We start from the raw sequence: 22,190 nt of genomic DNA, 5'->3' as shown, positions 1-22,190 counted from the left end.
TGTTAAAACCCTAAACAACTAATCATTTTCATGTTATATAGTAAAAACATATCAAGATTCAACATAATAACTTTTTTTTTTCCATAGATTACGATGACTTTGGCGATCCAACATTCCATGCAAACATTGTGGTGCTTTAATGTGGTACAATGAGCGTATCAATAAAAGACGAGTTTCAGTACCTCCAGAATTCTCAATGTGTTGTATGCATGGAAAGATAGAGCTTCCTTCACCTCCTCAGCTGCCTCAAGTTATGATCGATCTTCTACTTAACGGAGACACCCGAAGCAAACCGAGAGAATATTCGCGCTTATAACTCGATGTTTTCATTCACTTCTATGGGAGGAAAAGTTGACACGTCAATCAACAAAGGGCGTGGACCTCCTGTTTTCCGATTATTAGGTCAGAATTACCACATGATTGGAAGTTTACTCCCTCTAGATGACTCACGACCCAAATTCCAACAGCTTTACATATTTGATACGGTCAATGAAAATGCAAACAGAATCGCAGCATTCAGGTATGTAATTGTTGTTATATTACAAAATAAGATAATATATTTTCATATACGTTATATTTTTAAATTTTTTATCTTTTTTTTAATTACATTACTAACATTTATTCATACTTGCAGTTAAAAAAGAACGACACCAACTTCTGATATAAAAATACTCAGGGATGATATTGTGGAAGAAATCAAAATTATGCTAAACGAGTCCAACCCATACGCAAAGATCCTTCGGACAGCAAAGGAACGGTTCGGAGATTCGTTAGAATCTATGAATGTCAAAGTGAGATTAATTTCAGGACGTTCCACAGATCCTAATACATATAATATGCCCACTTGCTCAGAAGTTGCTGCACTTTTGGTTGGAGATATTGATGAAGAGTTTGAGGAGAGAGATATTGTGGTGGAAACAAAAAGTAGAGATTTGGCAAGGATCAGTGAACTTCACCCAGCATATCTTCCATTACAATATCCAATTTTGTTTCCATATGGAGAGGATGGTTACCATATTGATCTGCATCTAAAGAGAACAACGACAACATCGACAAACCCAAGGTTTAGAGTGAGCATGAAAGAATTTTTTCCTTACAAGCTCATGGAACGTGGCAACCACTTCAACATGCTATTGTATTCTGGAAAGCTGTTTCAGCAATTTATTGTTGATGCATACACAATGATGGAAGCAGAGAGAATTGGATATCTCAAGCTCAATCAAAAACTTTGCGTGCAGACAACTACAACAATATTTCAGATTTTGCTTCTACTGGAAATAAAGATTCATCCATGTGCGGAAGAAAGGTTGTCTTGCCTTCAACTTTTGTGGGAGGTCCAAGATACATGCATGAAAAGTATATGGATGCAATGGCCGTTTGCTCACATTTTGGCTATCCAGATTTATTCATAACCTTCACTTGCAATCCTAAATGGCCTGAGATTACAAGGTATGTAAGTTCCCGACGCTTACAAACAGAAAACATACCTGATATTCTTTCGCGGGTGTTTAAGATGAAGTTGGATTGTCTTATTTTCGATATAAAAAACAACAACCTCTTTGGCCCATCAGCAGCATGTAAATTCTATTACATACTTATAACAAACATATATTTTGTGTTTTATTTTATTCTAATGATATTCTTTTGAAATGAACAGTGATATACACAATTGAATTCCAAAAAGAGGACTTCCGCACGCTCATATATTGCTGTTTTTACAGCGGAGATCAAAGCTTCCTACCACAGATGACATAGACAAGTTTATATGTGCTGAAATTCCAGATCAAGCATCTAATCCAGCATTATATGCTATAGTTAGAGATATAATGGTTCATGGTCCCTGTGGGTTAGCAAATCCAAACTCGCCATGTATGGTGAAAGGAAAATGTACCAAGCGATTTCCTATAGATTTTTCCCCTCATACTTCCATTAATAAAGAAGGATTCCCAGTTTACAGAAGAAGAGATGATGGAAAATCAATGAAGAAAAACGGGATTGAGATTGATAACAGGTACATCATTCCTTATAGCCCACAACTACTCCTCAAAAATCAAGCTCATATCAATGTGGAATGGTGCAATCAATCAAGAGCCATCAAGTATTTGTTCAAAAACATCAACAAAGGAAATGACCGCGTCACTGCAAAACTACTGCAAGAGTCAGCAAATGGAGGAAATTCTGAAAATACTTCTCAAAATATAGTAGATGAAATCAAGCGTTTCATTGATTGTCGGTAAGTTTTTAATACTAACCTTCTATATACCATCTCACATTTTAAGAGTAAAATATCTCACATTTTTTTCTAACTATTTAATAGGTATATATCACCATGTGAAGGAATGTGGAGAATACTGGGGTTTGAGCTACATTACAGTAGCACATCTATTCAAAGGTTGTCTTTCCATCTACCTGGAGAACATAATGTCACCTATGATGACGAGGAAGATATTGATGATGTATTGACAAAAGAGAAAAATCAAACGTCACAATTTTTGGAGTTTATGAAAATGTGTAGTCAAAATTCTGATGCAAAGGAATTGACTTACATTCAGTTCCCCTACTTTTTTGTATGGAACAAGTCGAAACCAGAATGGACTCCACGTCAACGAAGTTCAGCTGTTGGTAGAATCCATCCTACTTCACCATCCGCCGGTCAACGATTCTACTTGAGGATTCTTTTGAACAAAGTTAAAGGACCAACATGCTACGAAGATATACGTACCGTTGATGGAATTACATATCCAACCTACAAGGAAGCTTGCTATGCTTTAGGTTTACTTGATGATGATAAGGAGTACATTGAAGCCATCAAGGAAGCAAGTCAATGGGGGTCAGGTGTTTACTTACGTCGAATATTCGTTTATCTTTTAGCTTCAGAAAGTTTATCACAACCTGAACATGTTTGGTCGGAAACATGGCATTTACTTTCTGATGACATTTTACATATGCAACGTGCAATCCTCCAGAGGCCAGGTTTGTCCTTACAATAATAATATATAATAAGTTACATCTCTAGAAGATTACATATATGAATTATACTAAATACTAGACGTATATCATATTTAGTTTTGTTCAATATTTTTTTTTGTATTTTGTAAGACATAATATTTTCCAAATTCTAAAAGTTTCACAGTTGTTATAAATAATTTGCTACACGTATTATTGATTTTTCTAATTCCTTAATTTTTCAGGACTAGAAATGTCAAATGATCAGCTAAAGAATCAAACTTTGTTGGAGATCGAAAAGCAGTTACGCTCCAGTGGAAATACTCTCGAAAACTTCTCTTCAATGCCATTTCCCACAAACAGCAATATTCCTTCTATGGTCAATAGATTGATAACTGATGAGCTGTGTTACGACAGAGACGCATGTGCTCAGGAACATCAAAGATTACAGTCTAGATTGACGTCTGAACAAAGGGATATTTATAATACTATCATGAAAGCTGTCACAACAAATTCTGGTGGTGTGTTCTTTGTCAATGGATTTGGTGGGACAGGGAAGACATTCCTTTGGAAAACTCTATCAACATACATTCGTTCAGTTGGAGATATCGTCTTGAATGTAACTTCAAGTGGAATGGCAGCACTGTTACTAGATGGAGGACGCACAGCTCATTCTCGGTTTTCAATCCCATTACAGCTGAACGAAAGTTCGACTTGCTCATTTACCACAAATAGCGAGATAGCTGAATTGTTGTTGAAAGCTAAGAAAATAATAATATAAGTTTTAGTTAATAATAATATTTTAATAGAATAAAAATAAAAAATAGTAATTCATTATATTATTAAATAAGTAAATGGTAGCACACATATTTGTTAACGAAAAAATTAAATTTTATTTAACTTGATAAAAAAAAGAAAAAAACCTTTAACTTAAAACAAAAAAATTGAATAACTAAAATCAGCATTTTAAGTATGGAGATCATATCAATAAAATAAATTATTTATATCTTTTTATTTATATTATATAATTTACATATAATTATACTACTATATTTAAATTAATCGGTTTGTTCTGTTTGACCAGTTTATATACTAAATCATATTCATATACAAATTTAGTTTTACTATGCAGTTTTAAATTTCAAAATTTTAATTTATATAATTAATTTTGTATAATATTAAAAATCATTTACTAATTATATGTGGAATATTTTTTATGGTAATGGCAATGCCGGCCAAAATACTAGTAAATAAATAAACCAACAAAGTTAAAAAAAAAAAAAAAAAAGTCATTTTATTCAAAGATAGCTGGCTATGTTATGATGAAGTGTATCCAGTACGGTCACGAGATCGTTGCATTGGCGAACTTGTTACCGGTTGATGATCTGTACGTAGGCCACCAGAATGCATGAATTGTGCCATTGTTCAGAAGGAGAATCCGAGGTTCTTCCAGGCATCAGAAACTTAGCTACCAAATGACTCCAGATGATGACATGGAAGATATATATTTTGTGTTGTTAAGAGTCAGATTCCTTTCTTTCCATCACTGCAGTATCTTCTGGCGCCATTGCATCAGACTACCAACAACGCCTGCGGGTGGAAAGAGTATATTTGTTCAAGGTTAGGTCTTGTTGTTTCTTTTGTGCAAGGAAACAGGACCAGACTTTGCTTCAAAGTCTTTTTCATTTAGGGAAAGACTTAGCCTTCATGGAACCACATCTTTTGAAGTTGAAAGAGCTGATATTGGAAGTAATGTTTGCGGTGAAGGAGGAGAAATATGAGACTTTGACTCTCGATTGCCCACTAATGCTTGATGAATTTTAAGTGGTGCTACACTCTCCAGATTCTGTTGCACCTGTTGGAGTTCTTCATCCAAAAGAAGGGAAATCCAGACTCAATTCCCTTGAGGAGGAGCAAGGTAATTAGTGTTTGAGGTACAAGGTGATGGTCCTAACCCCTAACCCACCAGAATCTACTCGCCAACTAGATAATGGAACCGTTGATGTGGTTGAGCATACAAGAACCAGAGTTAACTTATCAAAGACCGGGAAAGAAAACACATTCTCCTTTTGCTGCTGGCTGGAAGATTCTAGCTAGTGAATCACAGCTTTTGAAACATGGATTTAACTGGCAAGAACGTTTTGTACATTCATCTGTACATTTCTGATATGAGCTAATTTTCTGTGGCGAATGAGACATATGTGAAGTTTATCACACAAGAGAAGTGCCCTTTTCGTGTTCCTTCACGTAGTACAATAGAACTGGTAAAGCTTACGTTGAGGTTTTAGTAGCAAATGGCCACAGCAGAGCATCTCTTCCTGGGCACCATTGGACCACTTTGCACAAGGGTGTTCTTCAGGGCTTGACCCTCCCACGATGAATCTTCGAAAGGAAGGCGCAGTAGCTGAGCTGAATCAAGGCATTGACCAACAGTGAGGCAATAGCAGATGCTCAGTCTCTTCATCACCTATTCTCAATTGTGGTGTTCTGTTCAGCACGCACAAAGCAATCAGAGAGGAACCAACTTCATGAAAAGTTTGTTTCCTTCTTGGATTTGGCAAAGTCTTATCGATCCTATTTTCCTTTGCATACACTTGTCCCTGATCTCCCCAAAAGACTTCTGTTGTTGGGGATATAAGCCAGAGAAATGACACCATGATTGTGTGCAGACACGTGTTGTTGATGAGGAAGCTTCATGAACCCTTCCGGAGATGAACAACAACAACTGGAGAGAGTGTCGAGAATCTATGTATATCTTCTCGACAAAACCTTGTCTGAAAATTCATTCTCTTGGCAAGTCTTGGTGTGTCCGTAGAGAGGTTATCCGACATTTTTGAAACTGCATTCAAAGAAGGGCTTAACGAGATGAGTCTCGGAGTTATATTAAAAAAAAAAACCTATATTCAATCTGGTTCCGGTCCTTGGTGCTGGAAACTCTTCTGCTTCGCTCGACAACATAATCACATGTGACCTATTTTCCCTAAGGTCGTAACCTTCCTTATCTCACAAGGAACACAAGCTTTGCTTTTCTTGATCTACGCACCTCTCTCTTCTAAAAGGTTTTTACTTTTCTTCGTGCACAGCCATTGGTGTACCTATTCCCTCCTTATTTTTCCGGTTAATCCCTTATGGTGTTATCTACTACTTCTACTTTTGGATTCATCTTTTACATTTCAACAACACTTATTGTTTGCATTTTAGTTAATATAATTACAGGAATATGCTTGGAAACCCTGTGACATTTCAACAGAAACCCACTGTTCCTACCGGCGTTTCTATTCTAGTTTGTAGCTTTAAGAACTAAACTCTGTAATAAATCCTTTTGCTTGAACATCAACAAAGGAGAAATCCCCACAGCTTGATGACTGTGTAAGCGGGTTCCCACCTCGGGATGATGGGTGTGGAGAGAGCTTCTCAGGCAGATTCTTCCATTTGCCACCAAAGGGGAGGAGGGGGAATAAAATTATGCACTACAAACAAATCTCAAGACAAAGTATTCTCCGAGAGAAACTAAACTAGAGATATAGAGTCTACTGGCTAGCAATAAGTCACATACATAATGATAATTTTATGTTTCAACCGCATGGTTATGAATCAGACAGATTCTTGTTATATTAAAAATTCTTTTTGCTAGAAGGTTTGGCCTAAGACTTTGAACAATGTTCCGTGCCTGCAATCGGCAAAAAAAAAAAAAAAAACCACTAAAATAACATTCGTTTGCTTAGTATAATAATAACGTCTAAGTACACAATCAACAGAACAAGTAGTAGCAGCCTTAGGTGGGCTATATATAACTCAAAGCGGTTGGAATCACTTGTTGGAGTAATGTATACCATTGTTGACCAACATTTTCGGATCAGGTTTCAGTGGCTGTGGCTGTGGGAACATAGCTTTGTATTGTGGATCTATTTGCCAATGATATGGTATATTTTGTGGTGGACCTGACTGCTGCTGGATCATATGCATTGGCGGTGCTCCATTCATTTGAAATTGTGGTGGAGGTAGTCGTGGTTGCATCATCATATGATATTGTTGTTGTAGATTCATTGGTCCATGAAACGGAGGTGGAGGTCGCCTAGCATTGGCTAAACCATTGCCATAGCCGCCATGATCAGAACCACCATTCCCAAACCTTGTTGAGCCGAACATTCGCTTTGCCAATGGGAAAGGCTGAACAACCTTTGGTTTGCTGCGTAAACACCCTAACAGAAGATACTTTCTTACCATCCTTTCCTTCTTCTTTATAGTGGGCCTCGTATTTACTTGGGGTGCACGTTCCATGGGTCTAGGATCAGGATTTGAACTAGTGTCATCAGAAGAAGAAGTGTCGTCTTCATCTTCATCTCCATCACTGGTGAGATCTTCATCAGGCATGTAATTTACAGACACAAGCTCTGTTTTTCTTTTCGGTTTTGTAAGTTTATGAACGAGAGTCATAGGGTCGACGTCGCCTGTGACTGTCATGAGCCCTTTTTTTACGTTATACTCCGCTGCGGTCACGCCTGTATATATCCATCCAGTAGGAAACAAAAGGTGTTTTAGAAATAGAACATCTTATGTTGGAAATGTTATATCGATTTTCTTTTATTACCGGGGAGACTCTGTAGCTTTGTTTTTGCTCTGTTTAGGCAACCTGAACAACACTTTAAATCGACTTTTATTACGCAAGCCTGCAAAAAAAAAAGTTACACAAAGAACCATAAGCAACAGAAAAAAAATGGCACAGAGAGATTGAGAGACGAGAAGAAGTGTGTACCCGGACGGGTTGGTTTGTGTTGGCCATTGAAGGGCAGCTTGGTGAAAAGAAGAAGGAGAAGAAAACCCTAAAACTTATATTATACGAGAGATTTTCCATAATTAATTAGCATAGTTGTTTGATCAATGCCGCATAATAGGTATCTTATTTTATTGCTGAGCACATTTCCTTGTACTGTTTATAAATTATAACCTATAGTAACTAGATTTAATAAGCTTTGTGCGAGTTTGATTCCATTAACCCGTTAGTTATTACATTTCATTGCTTAACATGTGCTATTATTTACCCCACGATGCATATTGCTCTCTCATTACTCGCTTGAAAATATGTGTCACTTGAATTTTATTCATTGATCAAATATTATTGCTCATGACATATTTATCGTATATTATCATTCTCCAATTCTATATACTTGATATTTTATGCGGTAATTCTAATATGTATATTGAATTCATAGATTGAGAATCAGTTACTAGATTGATAAGGAAATTGTTTTGACGTATGTTAATTTACTTGGGTCAATATTTACTAGTTATTACAAAACTTGTGTTTATAAAAGGACATTGTGAACACTGAATAGCAAGCAACTAGAATATTTACTTTTCAAGCGCTGTCATGAATATTTACTGAAGAAAGCATCTTGTGAATAGAATATATGTTTTTATCATTCATTTATTGTTTGATATATATTTATTCCTTATATGGTTTATGCAGTAATTTCTATATTACTTGGAACGTCACATGCTCTCAGCTCTCTTTAATCTGATTTGATATTATTTTGGTTTAAGTTGGTTTAGATAATTACTGGTTTGAATTGGTTTAGTACATGGGCTAGATGAATTATCTACTTTATTGATTCATGTTTTGGTTTATAGCAAAATGACGTTTGCTTGATAATTAATTTGGTCTATGTGATTTGTGGTTTATCATGTTTTATGATTCGAAAGTATCACACTAAATTATTTCCGAAATATATTTTTTGAATCACGAATTACTTTCATTCTTTCTTGGGACATTTAATAGAAATTATTTGTAATCATAGAGTCGGTTAAGTTGCTAACAAAAAAAAGAAGGGAAATTGTTATTTGTAATCGGTTACTCTTTGGTCTAATATCATAAACAACTTTCGATTATATGTTGATATTTACTAATGTAATGTCCATATTTATATGAGAAAGTTCAGGGAGGTGTTATTGATTTATATATTTTGATTGATTTAAAAATCCATATAGTATTTATAAATCCAAGTAAAATATGCAAATTTGGAGGATTTCCCTCGGATTTGAGTCTTTGTATTTTTAACTAAAAAATCCAAACAAATCCATTCAAATCCATTATTAAATCAAATATATTAGTAAATCCCTACGATTGAATACCACTTGATTTGATATATAATTTATGAATCATTAAACCAATAACACATGATTTTAATATAGATTTGAAAATCATATAACCAATAACACTAGATTTAGTTCGGATTTTCAAATCCATTAAAATACAACAACCAATAACCCATACTAAGTATTTCAGGATTGTGTATTCTCTCCGAAAGAGAAGATATAGTGTGAGATCACAACCAATTAAAAACATGAATAGCTGGAACTCTCATCACCCATACACTTTTTATTAAGATAAGTGTTTTTATTTGTCACACTCTCTGTACGACATTAATATAGTGATGGTTAATGAATTTATAGTAAGAGTGAATGACATAAGTAATATAGGAGTATTATACATATACTTTGCAATTAGACACTTATAATAATACATATTTCTATATAATTTGAAATTAATTATTATTATATTACCATCATCTTTTGGGTTTTAAGTTTAAGGCTTGAACATAAAAAATCTATAAATTTTAGAGAATAATCTAAAGAAAAGTATGATCACCTGAATGTGATTATTTAAAGCTCATTATGTATTTTGCATCTAAAGATTACAAGACATAAAGCTTGTAAATAAAGCTAACTATGTTGGATGTAAATTTAAAACTAAATTTTCTCGAAGAAATTTTTGATGATGCATATATATTGAAAAATACATTTTCACATAAGTAAAGTTGTCCAACATACACGATAAAAGATATTAAAGAAGTTTATAAGTATATGTTGTGTCCTTAAGACTCATAAAAATAATGAGCTATTGATATAAGATGATAAATCTCGTCTACTTGATTATGATCCATTCTCTTGAAGAGAATATGACATTTTATATTGAGAAAAAAATCCACACAAATAGTATTGGTCAAGAAAGTGAACATAAAAATGGGTGTATAAGTAAATATAAATATAAATAAGGTCAAAAGCCGTAGATTTTCTTTATAGAATTCATATTCTCACTTGAAGTTGAGAAAATAAAGATGGTAATAAAGAAGAGATATGATTCAATCATTTGAAGATGAAATATAATTATTGTGAGTACAATACAAGATAACATAAAGCTTATAGAATGTTTAAGAAGAAGATATATATGAATGCTTCTGAAGAGTACATAATATTACTGCACATAAGAATGCAATTTAGAATCCTTACTGCGTCATATTCTTATAAGTCTCAAAAGTTAGAAAGATCTGAAAAAGAATACATGACCATGTTGTTGATTCAAAAATAAGATTCATTCGAGACTGATAACCTTGAGGTATTATCATCTTGAGGAGAAGAGTTAAAAATCTCACATTTTATAATAAGTGAAACATCCAAAAGATTATGTTTACACTAAAATTGGTTGACAAATCCTTCTTAAAGTAGATCTATGGAATTTTGAGAAAAGTTATGTTGAGATACTAAACGAAAGAAATGTTAAATTAATTGCAAATCAAAAGTATTTCTCAAGGCAATAAAAGTATTTTAGAGAAAGTACCTACATTCTCTTATAGATTGTACTACACACATATTAGTGTAATAGAGATAAATATATAGTAAACCAGAAGTTTATAAAATATTTGGTACAAACTAGTTAGACCATTTTGGTTCAATAATGCTGCGAAAAGATACATAAAGATTTATGTGAATATTCATTGAAGAACCTGAATATTCTTGCGAATGATTTCACATATGTTGCTTGCTTATAAGATAAAATGGTAATACAATTTTCACCAGCCAAATGAAGTAAGCCAAATGAAGTATTGGCATGAATAAATGAGATGTTGGTGGACTGATCACCCACTATGCATCTTTATAATCTTGGTGAATTCACGTCTTAACTATTTGATAATTATTACATGTTCATTGGAATAAGTATTGAACATTTTGATCAACATAATTCATATCAAGCCAACAAGTAATCACTAGTTCTTCCCGTCATTGGCAGTGGCGGACCTACAGAGGAAGATGGGGTTGCACCTGACACCCCTTAAATCTCAATAAAGTTTAATTTGTTCCATAAAACAATGAAGAATCAGTAGTTCTAGCGGTAAAGTCTTCGTTCTGACACCCCTAACCCGCAGTTCAAATCCTACCTATGACACCTTTTATTCATTTTTTCCTTTTGAATAACAAGTTTGACCCAGGTAAAATTAGATCCTGGGTCCGCCATTGATCATTGGTATTGGGTTAGAAACCAACCATTTTTCGTCTAAGAGTTTTGGATGTGCAATATACATTATAGTTGCTCCACACCGTGTTTCAAATGAGGTTGGGAATATATGTTGGATATGAATCTCCATTGATTCTTAATTATCTAGAGTCTTCCCCGAAGGATATAAGTAAGGCTCGATACTAATGCTAAAATTGAATTAGTATTTCCAACATAAAGGGGAGTAAATAAACAGCTGGAAAATATAATAAGTTGAAATGAATTATCATTGATCCTCTGACTAAATAGAATGTGAAATAGAAGTCCAAAAGATAATTCAATCACAAGCTTAGTAAAGCAGTTGTCAGACACATTTACTGACCCATATAAATTGTGATCAAGCCACATATACCAGATGTAAATGCTCCAATAAGAATTGATTTTCTATACGAACAATATCAAACTGCTAGTCACGCCTGCAACATGGTTGACGTGTTGGTTCCAAAGTTAAGAATCTTCGTAAATCAAAAGGAGCATAAATTAATAATGGTCAAGAGGAAATATAGTTTTGAATGATCTCCAGAAGAGACATTAAACATGACTGAAAAAAATTCAGGTACTTGAGACAATGAAGAGATCTCAATAAGTTATGTCATGTACGAAATAAAATGGAACCAATAGCAATTCGATGTCGAAGATATTTATGCACGCAAAGTAGTAGTTGATATGATAAAAGAGAAATATGATCATGAAATAAAGTCTATTGAAAAGTCTACACAAATAAATTAGAAAGATATAATAGATAAAAATATAAACTCTCATAAAAGAGAGAAATATTTGGACCAGTAGTCCATACACCAAAATGCGTATACAAGTGGGATAGAAATGAGTTGTTGCACTAACAAAAGACCAATATGGAATTGGTTGTGAAGAGATATAGTCTCATGTGGTAGATGCAACTACTTTCAAGTTCCTTATCAATCTGACAATAAAACTTGAATTATACGACCTACTGGAAAATGCTAATCTTTGAAAGATAAAATCCATGAAGGATTGATAATATCAAAATCATGTTCATAGGAACTGTAGCTATTCGATCGAACTGGAACAAAATATTTTATGGGATATGAAATATTATAAGGTTAATTAATGTATCCATTTGTATTTTTCAAGAGATTATGAATAAATAAAATCATTGATTTGAATATAATCCAAACTCTTGAAGAGTTATAACAAATTGTTTGTTTAGAAGAAAGATCTTGAAAAGACTACATTGTTATGTATTCCAAACTCGACATCTAGAATAAGAGATGTTATCTTAGAAGATCAGTAAAGACTTTAAAATGATCATATATATGATTGATCCTGAAGTATCATTCTTAAAGTGTTATTTGAGTAAGTTACTGATCATTTTCATGATTGAAACATATGATTTCGCACGAGAAGAAAGAAAGTCACAACAGAACTTTTATAGTACGAGCATGAACAACTCATATGTATAAAACAATTGGTTAGACGATTGTATGCTAAGATATTTGGCTTGAAGTCCAATCAGACAACAAAATTATTGTCTATGTCAAAAGAGAATCAAGGACCAAAAGTCTTAAGATTCTAGATATTATAATAGAAATCAAAAGAGTTTATTCAGATATACTCAATCTAAAAGAGATTTATTTGATCGGAATGCATATCCTGAAGATGTTTCTTATAGGGGAATAAATATGATACTATGTGTGGTTGTACTATTTTTTTTATCATGGTTTTTGTCCCACTGTATTTTTCCATGACAAAGTTTTAACAAGGCAAAAAAAAACACGCAAATTATGAACACACAAAGAGAGTATTATGATATCAAAGTTGCATGTCTATCACCGATTTAAAGTCTTTGAAATCAAGAGAACATAAGAAAATGATCAAGTAATAGGAGGATTCATGTACTATAGAAGAATGGCGGAGTTCGTGACCTACATGTTTGTTCAAGTGAAAATTTGGTTGATTTATTCACCAAGGCGCTACGCAATACTATTTTCAAGAAGCTAGTTCATCTTATCAGATTACGTTATCTCAAAGATCTCGAGGTATGTACACATGGGGGAAATCATTACGCGTTGCACTTTTTTTCCTATTAGATTTTCATGGTAAAGTTTTTAATGAGGCATCCATCATCTACTGCGTTTTGAAAGCAGTTGTATAATGGACATCAAAAAGAAATGTTATGAATATTGTGGTGATGTCCATTATAGAAAATCTTAGATTTACTTGATTGTCAATCCAAGTTATACTTTGTCACGAGCTATTGTAATCTTATATAAAAGACTCATTTTACTCATGGAATAAGACACCAATTCCTCTCTCTCTCATCTCTACTTATAACACAAAGTTCCTTTTCGAATATACTGTTTTCATGAACAAGAGATAATATGAGGCATGAGACTGACATGAGTCCTATTTGTGACTCATGAGCAACAACTTTTTAAAACATACTAATTGATGAATGTTGATGAGGTAAAAGAAAACTTCAATTAGAAAGAAAATGATAAAGCTAACGGGAACTTTTGGTCGACAATAATGTTGGGACTAGATTTGGAGATGATATAATGAAAATGTGAACAAAGGAAATAACAAGAATAGTAATAACTAGTATTCGTAACAGATAAATTCCCTTTAACCAAACTATATAAAACCAAAAAGAATCAGCAGGTATTTGATTTACTTAGTTAAAAAGTGACCCCCCAGGTGTGAAATAAAGGATCACACTACCTTCTCTGGTTCCTTTACAGCTTCTTTACTTTCTTTGGCATCATCTACTTCTGCTTCCTCGCTCTTCTCTGTCTCCTGCGGGAATGCAGGTTCAGAGCTTTCAGCATTCTTCTCATGCGATTCAACTGCTTGTTTTGATGCATCACAACTCGATTCTTTCAACTTCTCCGCTATTTCAGCCTCGCAACTTGCTGCATCTGGTGAGCTCTCAGTGGTCGCAACACCACTTGCATTTAGTGACTTCTCTGTGGTTTCATCGGCACATGTATCTGGTGGTGGATTCGCCTCTGCACTTTTCTTATCGGTATCATCACCAGTATCCTCTTTCTCGGTTTGAACCTCTCCATTGGGCATTATGGTGGCTTCGTCTGGGTTTGAAGAAGGCGCAGTGGACTCGGAGGTCTCTCTCCATTCAACCCAAGCTGGTGATTTTTCAGCTTCTGGTTCACTCGGATTACCGGAACGATTCTTTGATGTAGAATCTTCTGTTTCCATATCAACAGCCGCGGAAGAGGCTGCAGTGTCGATGAATTCATCGGCTTCACCTATGATGACATCATCATCACCATCGGGTGTAGGGGAAGCGATTGAGTTCACTGAGCGCTCATTCGCAGCCTTTTCATCATCGAAAGCAAACCAGTTTGAATTTGTGAAGAGTGAGCCGCTACAAAGACAGCATGTTACATTGTGTAAGTTAAAGGACCGCATCAGACATATGAATAGAAACGATTGATTTCTACCAGAAAAGAAAAGTCTAAACCCATTACCTCTCCTGATCATCTCCAAGGCGCAAGGAAGATATGACGACTTCTGCAGATTCATCATCAAAGTAGACATCCTGCAACATAGAGACTTCAATAGAGGCTTTCATGTCTACACTAATCACTAAAGCTAGCTTTTATACTGACTGCTTTAGACGAACAGACTCAAGAGGCCGCAATAAATCTTTGAGGGACTTCTCAGCAATAAATAATACAGAAAGGGGATAAAGTAAGAAATTAAAAAATGTTCCAAAAACGAAATCTTCTCCCAAAAGGGGTCAAGATTTGTTTAGCGTCATATAACAAAGATTTTTCAAGTTTCAGTTCTTATAGATAAGGAAAAGACAAATAATACCTCATCATCCCGTTCCATAGAGCCTTGGGCCTGCAGGGGATAAATGAAAAATGTTAATAACAGAACAAATGATTATAGCATGTAATCTTACAGTTTCAGGAAAAGAATGCAACGAAAATCAAAAGCTATAACAGAAAAATAGTTGCTCAGGTAAACCGACTAAGCCAAGCATCCGGCCTAGTTAAAGATGATACTGGGGAAGAGAAGACGGTAGGAAAACCACATGCTAACTATCCAGAGGTTAACCAATTATAGAATGATTGGAGAAAGAAGTGACGATTTGACTGTCCACCAAATATAGGGTACTACATCAATCCCAGTGGTCCAAGACATCACCAAAACTTTAAACATTCAAGCATCAGATTTCACTATGTATCATATTTCCGGAACTATATAACAGGATTAAAGACCAACAAAAAATAAAATGAGATTTCCTACAAAATTCCTGAATCGATTTTCTCCTTTGTCTCAACAATCAACACCCATGACCTTCCAAGATAGTTTCAAGACTAACTAAAGGATGTGGCTTAAATCTATGATAATCTTAAAAAGGATCACAACGTAGCAGCAATGATAAGGAAACACGAGAACATCACCTCATCCATGTCATCGTTGCTGTAAATGCCATATTTAAAGGCCTGGCTCAAGTTGTTTGCTAGGGCTGCCACATCATAGTCTCTATCGTGGTAATCATCATCATCGCTATCTCTATTACGATCAAGGAGTGAAGTTGGCCTCCTGTTAAGACAGATAATATCAGTAAAAGAAATTATCAATACTACACCAACCATCACTACTGCCTCTCATGTAACATTTACCACCCCCTAAAAAGCTTCACAAAAGCAGGCTCTAATTGCCATCTACCGGGAATGTGCAACCACATTTAAACTTACCATATATCTTGATTACTCTTAAGGCAGATTACACAAATATGACAAATTTAAATAAGAAATATACAGCTTCAAGCATAACCTCTGCTTTTGGTCATAATCTCTAAAAACAGAAGCCTGTTTTCATCAGGTTTCTTTAAGTCTAGCAAGAAAAAATACATACCCGCAGGCCCAAGAGTAGACATTTTCCAACGTATTACGCTTTGACAGGACATCCGTCTGCCAATCCACCCAACTGCTATTTGCCTGGTAAAATAAACGTAAAGAAAGAAACCTTGAACAAGATATAAAGAGGTTGATACTGTCAACATTTCACATGAAAACAAGCCATCAAGAATGTATGCTTGGGAGAAACCAAAGAGAGGTTAAAACATTAGCAAATTTGTTTTTGACCATCGGATCTTCTACAGAAAAATATACAACAAATGTACAGAAATATCATACTCTTAAATAAAACTCTGAAAACTAAGAATAGCAATTAATTTACTCGAACTGAATATTTTCAAGTCGAATAAACAAACTTTTTGCACTTCATACCTGCATATGCACATGAATGTGGCAATCATCTAAAAAATAAAGTCCATCAGACAGAGGTGTGGCATACCTCTAAATGTGACTGAATTTCTACATTGCTATTAGCTAGCTGGAGAAGTTTATTCGAGATGCGAGTCAAATGACCCATGCTTCCAATCCTGAGTGGCTTTCTACCCTCTGCAGGGACTGTAGGATGAAGCTGAGACATTACATGTTAACCAAGTTAATAGATAATGATGCCATCCCCAGACGTTAGCAATTAAGTAGCTTCACCTTATCAGAGCCAGCATCACTTAATATGGAGTTTTTTTCCGCCTCTAGTATACTTCCAATAAGATTGCATTCGCTGAAAAGATGGTCAAGAACTTGAGAGTTTTTGCTCTCCAAACATGAGAGAATTACATTCTCCACATGGTGATGTAAAAAATTGTTGTAGGGATACCTGAAAAAAATTGCACCACAATTTAGCGCGCCATCTTGCATACCATCAACTGAGAAAATATAATTTCCCACTTACTCGAAGAACAAGTCCAACACTCTTTTCACCACTCCAAGTCGAATTACTTCCTTCTCCGCTGCTTCACTACCGACTGTAAGTAAGACTGAAATAAACTCTACAATCTAGGAAAAAGAAACAGAAGTCAAATTTTCATCTGTTGAACGGATGTAGTTCAGAAATTTGATATGATAACCATAACAGTGAACAGAAACATTATAATTAGATAACAATTCAAAGAAATGAGAACAATAAAAGTACCTTTAGTCTGTGTTTTCCAAGAGGTGGTTGCAACTTGCCATATGTTGTTAACAGAACACCCTCAGCAGATGAAACATTCAAAAGCATGAGTAAATCACCTGCATAGTCGAAGCGTATCACAAAGTAATTAAAGCAGCCAAGAGACGAACTAACAGTACGAACAACAAAATAACAGAAAAAGGCCTATTAAGTTGCGAAAGAAAAATGCTATATATGATAGTCTTGCACATCTAGTCTCTTTACATCAGGAAAAAACCACTAAAAGAACCCAGTATTCTTTCTTCCCATAAGAGCAACTACATATGAAAGCTAATAAACATCTCGTATGTGCTCACCTAGGCTTCCAAGCATTCCCTCTACTGTCTCAGGATTAGTTACCAGGCTTTCATGGGTTAGTTGACGACCATACATATGATAAGTCCCCAATGTAAACCTCTTAGGATCCAGCAGAGATATGCATACAGATAATGAATTAACCAGAACAGACTTAGGCCGTGAATCTTCTAAAGTATGTTTCAACAACCTTCCAGTGCAGCTGCATAAAATTTTACAGGAATCAAAACAATATAAATAGAAATTTTCAAAAGCACCAGCGACTACATAAAAACAATAGCCAAAGCCGAGAAAAGTCTACCTGGGGATGGAAAGTTTTGTTGCAAGCCCAGGGGGTGCGTATCTTGCTACAGTACAAAGAATTTCAGCTGCGTTTGCATGTACCTCGGGGGAATCCTACAAAATATAACCAAAAAATCTCCAAGGTATTAGTAAATAACATTGCCTCGGAAGCTAGAATAAATCTAAAATAAAGGAGGAAAGCCATAAGACTAGTCCATATTAAAAGAAAAGTAAGCAATGTACTGAATGGAACTTACCGAGGAGCCAAACTTGTCTACAATCATCTCTAAAACATCTGTATCTTCTACCCACTGCATTGCACTTGTGTAGTTTGAATATAGGTGTTCATCAGTACCGATCAGACGTTTTAGAACCTGAGCACCAGCAATAAGTTAGAGTCTAGAAAGTAGTATATTACATAAATCTAATAATCTTCAACATATAAATACCCCCTACACGTACAACTTTATTGTTTACAGATAATAACAATTGAAGGAGTCACTGGTGTGACAATAATAATTATACAAACAATACATGACAATGACGAGAGCAACATTAGCAGTATTGCCATAATTCTCATCGTCAAGACTGGGTCTACTACTATTGTTGTCATAAACAGAATCATAGGTACTTTTAAGGGGAGGAAAGCATAACATTTTTTTCCCCAGCTATTCAGTACGTTCTCACGTAGATGTTTAACAAATGAACACCGAAATCAGAGTTCCTAAAACAAAAAACAGAAGTGCAGACCAACCTCCATTATAGATGTTATACCAATCAAATCAACAAGCTGCTTCAGTATTTCTTGATGATCCTGCACGAGAAAGTCAAGGTTAATCATAAATGAATAGTTACTATGATCTCCAGATGGTCAAATGATGTTTAAAGCATTGTTAGATTGTGCACCAGTTATCAAAATATAAACAGAGTTACATTAAGCATATATCCTAATCAAGGAAACAAAAACCAACTTACTTTTATGAATTGCATGAAAGGGATCGTCTTCCGCACTAGCAGACAGATGACAACCTAGTAATGGAAGATAGAAGAAAGGGCACGTAGAAGAACATTATAGAGCCGATATAAGTGCATGGAAAGCTCTCCATGAGTTTTCTGATAATTGAAAATTTGTCAGAATGCTAAATACCTTGCTGAAGTATCCGGCAAGTAATGCGTTATGGGTTTCTTTGGCTTCCAGAAACGAAAACAGCAATAACATCAACTGCAAAAGGAAGACATCACGAGAGGTAAGAAACCCCAAATCCATTTACAAAGCATAAATATAGGAGAACGTAAAAAAGTCAATATCTACCTCCTCATCCTCAACTAGTGTTTTCAGTATCATTTCAATCTCACATGTGAAAATTTCGCACGCAATAAAAGGAAACCTGGAACACATTTAGAAAAAAAATATCAAATTATTCATCAAAACAATCAGCAAATAAAAACAATAGCATTTGTCCAAAACATTTACTTGAATGTTCGCTTCAGTTCCCCATCTTCGAGAGGCTCCTCTATTATGTACTTAATCAGTTGTTCCACCTGCACTCTTTCTCTCAAGCTGAAATAAAAGGAATCCAATAGTCAAGAATGAGCGGCATTTTTAGTGAAAAGAGAATATAGTTAACGACAGGAGGTTTGAAGAATCCAATTATTTTGCCCACCCTGATGACAGAGATATTGTATGTGTAGCAAAATACTAGCATGTTGTAAATAATGTAAAATTCGAAATACTAAAGTGGGGTTGCATAAAAGATTAGAAAAAATCCCAGCCGTTTATATAGCCAAGCTTTCAAGGTGGATATCTCAAGAAGTTACATCCTATTGAGGTAACACATTGAACACCCTAGGGAAACAGATTGCCCACCTCCAAATAATGCATACTCTTATCCTCTCCAAGGAAGGTGATGAAGCATAAAAGGCAAGAAACAAAAGAGGTTACAGAGGGAGCATACAAGTTTAAGAGTTGTCCATTGAGGCCTTTGCATTCTTGAATAATTTCATCCTCGTCAAGAAGTTCCTCTAATGTGAAATTATCTTTGTCCAAAATTGCTTCAACCTGCAAACGGAAAGAAGGAGAATACATAAGTGCCAGCAGAATACATGATACAGTCACATAATTATCCCATTCGATTCGAAAAATCAAAACTAGGACGTATCATTGCATAGTTAAATTGGTGTCGTTTTGATGGGGAGGATTCCATCATTTAAAAATATTATCTTCCCTCTCTCTCTATATCTCATCTCCATTGTACAAATTAGTCGAAGAGAAAGCAAACTCAGAAACAATAAATACTCGGAACAAGATGGTAGAGAGACAAAGCTCAGATATGATCAAGAATTAGGTACATGAAGAAGACACTGGTTACAACTTTATGTCCAAGAAATCAATAACCCAATCAAGAAACAGAGGAAGCTGCCAAAATCCTCAGAAACGAAACCCCCAAAAACCAGCGAAAACTCATTCCACAGATATAAATGGCCGTAACAAACAAAAAAAAGAGGTCAGGGAGAGAAAAAAAAACTCACGGCAGAAGCCGTGGACAATCCCGCCATTCGCCAGAACATGTTTCCAGCTCAAGAAAACGTCGAATTGCTTCCGCCTCCACCAGATCTTCGAAACCCTAACAACACAAGGGGAGTTTCGCCCAGAGAAATGAAAGAAGAATCGATCGGAAACAAGTACTCCGAACCCTAGAATCTGTACACTCGATCTGAGATGGAAGAAGAGAACCTTCAATTTCAATTGCGGGAGGGGGTATTTGCTTGCTTGGAGATGGAACAAATCTACTTCACTAAACCATCCAAATTACCGGTTAAAGTTTATAACACCCGGTTCACTAAACCATCCGGTTCAATCTGACTCTAGGTTTTTCCGGTTCAATATGTATGTACATAAAAACCAATGCTTTCTCAGTATTAGAGATTCTCTGTTGTGTATTGTTGAAAGCTAAAAGATTCTATTAGTTTGGTCTTATTGTTAATGTCTTTGTGAATTGTATTGGCAGGTACAAGCTGGGATTTTGTCCCAATGGTTGGACCTCCATCTCCCGTTGAGGAAGTTCTTCAGAAGATACAACCGTTGACTTTGTACAACTACGGGCCAAAATAGATTCTATCAACCACGAAAAATGCTGCTCCACAGCTCCTGAGATACTAAGCCTCAGATGCAAGTTCGTAGTTGTACAAAGTCATGTAAAACCATGGACTTAACTTTGGAGTTCTATCCGAATAGTCGAAAAAGTAAGTGCACTTTGTGTCATAAGTAGCCAAATCAATTCTTATAAACCATTTCCGCCTATTCTACTACCTTAAACCCGGGATACTACACTTGTAGCCAGGACCGAGCTTGAGTAGAAGCTAATGAAGTAGGTGATGATTAGATTAATTACTTTTAGGGACCAATAATATAACAGAAGATAGTATTTAGCTTTGGTTACAACTCCTGTTTGGATATTTTCAGGTGGTGAATTCAAATCAAGTCGTTGCATTTTCACTATATTTTTCATTTATTGAGATAATGAGCCAAAAAAATTGTTTGCTTCTAAGCCGTCAATTGTTAGACTCTGCCCTGCTTATAAACTCAACTTTTATATACTATAGATTTAATTTGTTTACATAATTTAAACATGTATCCAAATTCGAACCAAACCCGCAAAAAATTCTAATCAAATTGGAACCAAATTTTTTAAATATATGAATGTGTGTAAATCTCTAATCCCGGAAGTCCTAAACCCCGAATAGACTCAAACAGAACCTGAATCCGCACACCCTTATTTTTTATATGTTTAAATGTTTTTCTTTTTAGTTAAGGGTTGATTAAGTGTTAAAAAAAAATCTAGATAAGGGTTTTTATTGTTGATGAAAATAACTTTGAAAAAAATTAATCTTAATCTCTAAAAGATATTAGGGAAATCTGTTTTTTTAGAGCAAAAAAATGGTAACTATGTCCCTTTAGACTAAATTATACTACTTTATGTCCTATTAGACTATTTTTTTCCAAAATGGCAGTAATGCCCTTAAAATTGTAATTTTTTTAAAAAGATATATATTGAGTTCGACAAGGGGGATCGATCGATCCCACTTTACAAGTTATAGTGGATCGATCGATCCCGATCATTATTCAGAACAAAAAAAAACGCGAAATATATACTGATCGACCTGGTCCATTTCACTCGATCGGCGAAGGTCGATTTACACAGATCGACCGATCTGTAAGAATAGATCGATCGATCCCGTGCCGAGGAAAGAATCCCAAATCGATTTTTTTGGTTTTGTATGATTATATCCGGATTGATTC

At 35.0% G+C, this 22,190-nt stretch overlaps 2 protein-coding genes and 1 pseudogene across 2 annotated transcripts; 1 reads left to right on the top strand and 2 right to left on the bottom strand.

Moving 5' to 3' along the window:
* Nucleotides 1-338: 338 nt before the first annotated feature.
* On the top strand, nt 339-5,584 carry LOC106344728 (annotated as a pseudogene).
* Nucleotides 5,585-6,756: 1,172 nt separating this feature from the next.
* LOC106344727 lies at nt 6,757-7,733 on the bottom strand. The gene is made up of 3 exons (XM_013784045.1): nt 7,703-7,733; nt 7,538-7,616; nt 6,757-7,448 (listed from the first exon to the last, which is right to left on the bottom strand). The coding sequence occupies exons 1-3, from the start codon at nt 7,727-7,729 to the stop codon at nt 6,757-6,759; spliced, it is 798 nt and encodes a 265-aa protein (XP_013639499.1). The 5' UTR covers nt 7,730-7,733.
* Nucleotides 7,734-13,787: 6,054 nt separating this feature from the next.
* On the bottom strand, nt 13,788-20,672 carry LOC106295619 (serine/threonine-protein phosphatase 6 regulatory subunit 3). The gene is made up of 19 exons (XM_013731568.1): nt 20,420-20,672; nt 19,846-19,949; nt 19,365-19,451; nt 19,203-19,278; nt 19,038-19,112; nt 18,866-18,919; nt 18,645-18,704; nt 18,148-18,264; nt 17,910-18,004; nt 17,611-17,810; nt 17,276-17,373; nt 17,036-17,139; nt 16,792-16,960; nt 16,589-16,717; nt 16,148-16,230; nt 15,691-15,832; nt 15,095-15,124; nt 14,746-14,816; nt 13,788-14,642 (listed from the first exon to the last, which is right to left on the bottom strand). The coding sequence occupies exons 1-19, from the start codon at nt 20,456-20,458 to the stop codon at nt 13,970-13,972; spliced, it is 2,406 nt and encodes an 801-aa protein (XP_013587022.1). The 5' UTR covers nt 20,459-20,672; the 3' UTR covers nt 13,788-13,969.
* Between the last annotated feature and the right edge of the window lie 1,518 nt (nt 20,673-22,190).

Source organism: Brassica oleracea, chromosome C5 (assembly GCF_000695525.1).
Source record: "Brassica oleracea var. oleracea cultivar TO1000 chromosome C5, BOL, whole genome shotgun sequence".
In the NCBI taxonomy this organism is placed as follows: domain Eukaryota; kingdom Viridiplantae; phylum Streptophyta; class Magnoliopsida; order Brassicales; family Brassicaceae; genus Brassica; species Brassica oleracea.
The sequence above is the reverse complement of the archived record's forward strand: the minus strand, read 5'-3'. Positions and strand labels throughout refer to the sequence as shown.